The sequence below is a fragment of the Ochotona curzoniae genome, unplaced genomic scaffold (assembly GCF_017591425.1).
Source record: "Ochotona curzoniae isolate NIBS_2020 unplaced genomic scaffold, NIBS_Ocur_1.0 contig_66, whole genome shotgun sequence".
NCBI classification, from domain to species: Eukaryota; Metazoa; Chordata; class Mammalia; order Lagomorpha; family Ochotonidae; genus Ochotona; species Ochotona curzoniae.
In genome coordinates, this window is record NW_024466512.1 from 25,564,662 (window position 1) to 25,570,661 (window position 6,000).

Sequence of the window (6,000 nt, forward strand, 5' to 3'; positions counted from 1 at the left end):
AAATGAGTTCACCAGGGTAAACCCCTTGGAGTCAGGGACTTTGGCAGTGGGAGCAGTGTGGGGTGGGAGTGTGGAATGTGAAAGATGGGCTAGTGGTTCTACTGTGGCAGGTGTAACCTGCCCAGCCAGCCCAGCCCCGCAAGCAGCACTGTAGTGCTCAGGCACATGGGTGGGTAGGGAAGCGGGCAGAATGTGGAAGGAAGGATGACTGGGGCAGAGGACAGGAGGGGCATAAACCCTGCTTAGGCTCACGTGGAGTCTGCACAGATAGGGCAAAGGACACAAGAGCACAGACTCCTGTGGCTGAAGCTCAAAATCCTTGGCACCTGTTCTCCTGGCTGTAGGGACTGGCCCTGAGTAGGACAAGCCCTCTTTAGAACATTCTGGCAGCTGCTGCCTCCACCTGCCATCTTGCCCTGAAGCTGCCTGGGGTTTACTATCTATGGTCCCATGGTTCCTAGTCTGTGACGGGCTGGGCTCAAGTCCTAGCCACATACCCCTTACCAGCCAGACACTGACCCCTCCCTAAACCAATTTTACTGTGTGAAAATGCCAGTTGTGGGGCATGTCATGGGGCCTCCTGTGCTGGGGAGCACCATGGCAGGTCCAGAGGAAACGGTCCCGGAGCTGATGCAAGTGGCTGCGAGTGCTCACACTCCAAGCCCTGAACATCAGCATACCGTCCTGACAAGCTCAGCTCCCCTGTGGTTAATACAGGCACTTGTCCTGGAGCCCCATAGGCTGTAGATGGTACAGCTGGGATGACAGCTGCTCTCAGGGGCTGTACTCCTCCCCCAGGGGGATGAGCCATCCAGCTGGCCCCTGAGCCACCGTCAGCAAGGCAGTGGAGTTGTCTCAGGGAGACCGAGGTGCCTGCCCTACCGGGACACTCAGGACTGCGGATGGCTCCACCCTCCACCTTGATAACGACCCAGAACACCTGTGGTGCTACCCACAGGCTACCCACAGGTGACTGACCTGTCTCCCTCCTGCACCCCTCAGCTGGCTGTGCACACAAGATCAGCAGTGCCGAGGGAACCCTGGCGAGCCCCAAGTGGCCCGACAAGTACCCCAGCCGCAAAGAGTGTACCTGGAACATCTCGTCCACTGCTGGCCACAGGGTGAAGCTCGTGAGTTGAATTTTGTGGTTTTACTAAGAACGTAGATGAACCCGAGGGCTGGATGGATGGGCAGATCGGAGTTTGAGGCTCTGCTTTGCCACTTGGCAGCTGACTTGGGGAGAAGGCAACTGAGCCTTTGGAGGGGGCTTCTGATGCAGAAAAGGAGCGTGAGAACGAGGCCCACCACACAAAAAGATGGACACATAAAAGCACTACTGTAACACCTGTTCTCCATGGTCCCCGGGGGGGCACCACCCACCGTGCTGTTTGAGGCTCCATTATGCCCAGGGTTACATTTTTGTAAAAACAATCTGGTCTTGGTGAATAAGAAATACACATCACCTCCAAAGAGGATTGGGAAACCCAAGGTCCCTGCTCCCCTCCACTTCCACTCTGGAAAATTCCTGCTCCATATTTTCTTGTGAATCCTTCTAGAAATTTCCTCTGCACACACTCTTTATGTGTAGGCACAGGGGAAATACAGATTTTTTTTTTCCTACTTTACTAACAATTTTAACATTCATGTTCTACAACTTGGTTCCCCCTCGCCCCGCCCCCAGTTAACTGTAGGAGACTAGATTATGCAAATTCTCCCCTGAAGTTGTGTTGCTCAGTCTTCCCAAGCTTCACGTAAAGTCATGTGGTGCCTGGGCTGTGCGGCCTGCACCCCAGGCTGTGCTGCGTGGAGGCGTGGTGCCTGGGCCATGCTGCCTGCACCCCAGGCTGTGCTGCCTGGAGGCATGTGGTGCCTGGGCCATGCTGCCTGCACCCCAGGCTGTGCTGCCTGGAGGCGTGGTGCCTGGGCTGTGCTGCCTGCACCCCTGGCTGGGCTGCTTGGAGGCGTGGTGCCTGGGCCATGCTGCCTGCACCCCTGGCTGGGCTGCTTGGAGGCGTGGTGCCTGGGCCATGCTGCGTGCACCCCAGGCTGGGCTGCGTGGAGGCGTGGTGCCTGGGTTGTGCGGCCTGCACCCCAGGCTGGGCTGCGTGGAGGCGTGGTGCCTGGGCCATGCTGCGTGCACCCCAGGCTGGCCTGAGTGAAGGGGACATCAGGGAATGTGGGAGCTCCTTGTGCACAGTCTTACCAGGGTTGAGTGAAGAAATGTGTGAAAGCGCTGGCCATGGAAAGGCTGCAGCTGGCCGCCGTGAGATGCCAACAGGGAGCAGCGGGGGCTCCATGGGCCTCAGCGATGTTCTCTGTGCTCCAAGGCCATGTGAGTCAAGGCTTCACTGCCGGGCCTGTGGGTGGCCATTGCTGCCTCCCTGCCCAGTGTCCTCACAGCTAGGGGATATGAAGGGCACAGGTGGGAGGCCTGTGCACCCTGAGCACAGCCGATGGCTGGCTCCCAGGATCAGGATGCAAGAACACAGAGCCGGGCAGGTGACAGTCACTTCGGCTTCTGGAGCCCCTGCAGTGCCTCTGCAGGCAGCCACAATCCCAATAGCTCGAAAGCTTTGCTTCCGGGCCCAAAACCCATAGACGTCCCTGCGTGCCCACCTGGCTTGCACCCCTGGCTGCGCCAGGCCCTTGCCTGACTGCGTGCTCCTCTGTCCCCAGACGTTCAACACGTTTGAGATCGAGCAACACCAGGAGTGTGCCTATGACCACCTGGACGTGTATGACGGCCCCGACAGCCTGGCCCCCCTCCTCGGCCGCTTCTGTGGCAGCAAGAAGCCAGCGCCCGTGGTGGCCTCGGGCAGCAGCCTGTTCCTTGGCTTTTACTCCGATGCCTCGGTGCAAAGGACAGGTTTCCAGGCAGTGCACAGCACAGGTATGGGGCTGCAGGGCTGTGGGGCAGCCGCTGCCAGCCGCGGCCAGGAGCGCCCTCGCCAGGAGCAGGCGATGGCAGAGAGCCAGGTCTGTCTGTGGCTGTGACTGTCTAGGGGCAGGGAGTGTGAACATGAAATGTAAGCAAACACAGGGAGAAGTAGGGTTTTCTCTTCTGATGTCCTTGACTGACAAAATGCAAGGTGGGCAACCTTTTGTTGGTGCCCCATTTCTTTTTTCTCCTTCCTCCCTATAAAACTGCATCGGCAATCCGGCTGCTCTGGGCTGCCTAACCCTCCCACGTGCTGGGTGGTGTCGAGTAGTCCTTATCACCCTGTGGGGACCAGCTCTGCAAAGTGACATCACTTCTGTTCCCGCTCTTCCCCGCCCCCACCCGCTACAGCCCCTCTCAGAATGTCAGCCATTCTGTTGGGTCCTTTGGAGAAAGCCGCTTGTAGTCTAGGGACTGTTTTGCTAAGTAGAAGAAGGTCAGCAGGAAAATGGACTGCTCTGTAGTCATGGAAACGTCATCACTGGTCCTAGGAAGTGTGTGACTCTGATGCTGCTCCTGGCCTTGGAGCAGGGGGCTGTTGGAGGCACCTCAGCTTCTGGGGTGCCCAGCCTGACATCATGATCACGGCGATCGTGCCAACGGCCCCTTCCCCACAGTGTTCATTAGCTGGGGTTTTAAAAAAGATTCATCCTAAGCTTTTGAAAGGCAAAGTGCCAGAAAGAGAAGGCGAAGATTTTCTCTCTGCTGGTTCACGCCCTCGAATGGCCACTAAGGGATTCTGTGTGAGGCTTCCGTGTGGGAGGCAGGAGCCCAAGCACCCGGGCCACCTTCTACTGCTTCTTACAGGTACGTTAGCGATGAGCCGAATCAGAGCAGCTGCGAACCAAGCTGGCACTCAGGGATGCCAGCATTTTGGACAGCGGTTTAACCCCTGGACCCCCAACGCCAGCCCCTTAGTCATTTAATTTAAAAATCAAAGAGACAGAGAGATCTCCCATTTGCTGGTTTACCTCCTGAATGCCCGCAAGAGCTGAGGCTGAATCAGGCCAGTGCCAGGAGCTGGGCTCTGCGTGTGGACAGCGGGCACTGGCCAACTACAGACATCGCTACTGCCTCCCAGGACAAGCCTGAGCAGGAAGCTGAACCGGAAGTGGACCTGGGACACAAATCCAGACAGCCTGGTATGGGATGTGGGCATTCTATGCCCTGCACAGCCACCTGCTCCTCCAGCATTTGCTTTTCCACTGGGCAGTGCTGGAAACTCTGACAGGTCAAGCAAAACATCCCCCAGCATCCTTAGTGGGTCTGGCTTGCCCTGCTCAGCAGAGAGAGTGCTCCTTGCTCCTGGAACCTTCTTAAGCTCCTTCAGGAGCTCTGGCTCCTCCCAGAGAAGTTGGAAACCCACTGACTGGCGTTTAACCCTCTTCCCTGCAGTCAGAGGCCAGGAAGGAGGCTGCCTGAGGTGTGTCAGGGGCCCAGCAGGTGAAGTGAGGCACACCCAGAGTCAATATTGGAAGAGGATTAATAAGGGCACCACAGTGGGCATTGCAGCTGCCAGGGCTGGGAACCCAAGGCTATCACCACCTCAGCTGGGTGGGCAAGAGCACCAGCTGGGACCAGATACAGCTGTGTGTAGGGGCCTCGATCGTGGAGGATCAGGCAGTGGAGGAGTGGGAACCTAAACACCCTGAGCTGCCTCGGGCCCAGAGCTCCCCATGGCCAATCAGACAGATGCAGACTGGACGTGAGTGCCCTACCCCCAGAGGTGGTGCAGATCATGGTGGGTGCCAGCTCTTTTCATGGCTTATGGTCCATCTGCTTTATCATATGTGGACTCCAGCAGTGAGACACAGAGTGGGGTGGGATTCAGGCTGGCCAGAGGTCCAGGCTACAGAGGACAAGCCCAAAGCCTGAAGCACAGATCCACAGGGAGTTCTAAGATGGCCATTTCTCACAAATGCAAGAGCAGGGCCAGCCCAGACCTTTTGAAGCTTGGGGCGGCTGAGCACACATCTGGAGTTCTCGTGTGCGTTTGCCGCCCTCTGTGGGCCAAAGCTGCACATTGCAGCAAGCCGGCCCGGCCGGTGTGAGTGCTTCAGGGAGTAAGACGCAGGGGGTGGCAAACGTCCTTTGGTAAGGAGTGGCAAGCTGTGTTCAGTCCCATGCTCAGGAATTCTAGCCGTTAGGCTTCCAGCCTGGGACCCTGGCCAGTTTGGGACACCCTCTCACCTCCAGGGACCTGTGCTTACCCCTGTTACCCAGGCAAGTGGGGTCCCAGGTAGCACCTCCGTTCTCTTTCTGCTCCAGAGTGTGGGGGCAGGCTGAAGGCCGACGTGCAGACCAAAGAGCTCTATTCCCATGCCCAGTTTGGGGACAACAACTACCCGAGCCAGGCCCGCTGCGAGTGGGTGATCGTGGCGGAGGACGGCTACGGGGTGGAGCTCGTCTTCCGGACCTTCGAGGTGGAGGAAGAGGCCGACTGCAGCTACGACTACATGGAGGCCTATGATGGCTATGACAGCTCTGCGCCCCGGCTGGGCCGCTTCTGTGGCTCCGGGGTGAGTCCCCGGGCATGTCAGGGCAGGGCCCCCCGGGATTCAGGCGGTGGCATGGGAGGGAGGTAGAGGCCAACACAGCCTGGGAATCAGTTCCCTGAAAAGCCCAAATCACTCTCTTGGCATCTGAGCTATGCAATGGAACTCTTCTTTGGAAAAGCACAACCCCGAATTTTGTATGGAGCAGGATTTGCATGCTGGCTGCCCTGCGGGGCCTGGGGCCAGAGGTCGCTCCCAGCCACGGTGGCCCTCCTGTGCCGCTTGGTGAGGTCCTGCCCCATGGCAGCCAGCTGACACCTGGCTTTCCTCTCGCCTCTCCTCAGCCACTGGAAGAGATCTACTCCGCAGGGGACTCCCTGATGATCCGGTTCCACACAGACGACACCATTAGCAAGAAGGGTTTCCATGGCCGGTACACCAGCACCAAGTTCCAGGACGCCCTGCACATGAGAAAATGATGTCCGGGTGCCAGAAAGACAGAACTGGGGGTGTGGCTTTTGTGTTTGGTTTTTGCTTTGTTTTGTTTTACAAAAAAAAAAAAAATTA

The 6,000-nt window shown here is 57.8% G+C and overlaps 1 protein-coding gene across 1 annotated transcript in view; it reads left to right on the forward strand.

Moving 5' to 3' along the window:
* Nucleotides 1-6,000, forward strand: part of TLL2 (tolloid like 2) — a 109,993-nt gene extending 103,993 nt beyond the window's left edge. The window contains exons 18-21 of the mRNA XM_040992392.1: nucleotides 1,003-1,130; nucleotides 2,677-2,890; nucleotides 5,207-5,457; nucleotides 5,778-6,000. Of these exons, the coding sequence (XP_040848326.1) occupies nucleotides 1,003-1,130; nucleotides 2,677-2,890; nucleotides 5,207-5,457; nucleotides 5,778-5,912 (728 nt within the window). The 3' untranslated portion in view covers nucleotides 5,913-6,000. The remainder of the gene's footprint in view (nucleotides 1-1,002; nucleotides 1,131-2,676; nucleotides 2,891-5,206; nucleotides 5,458-5,777) is intronic.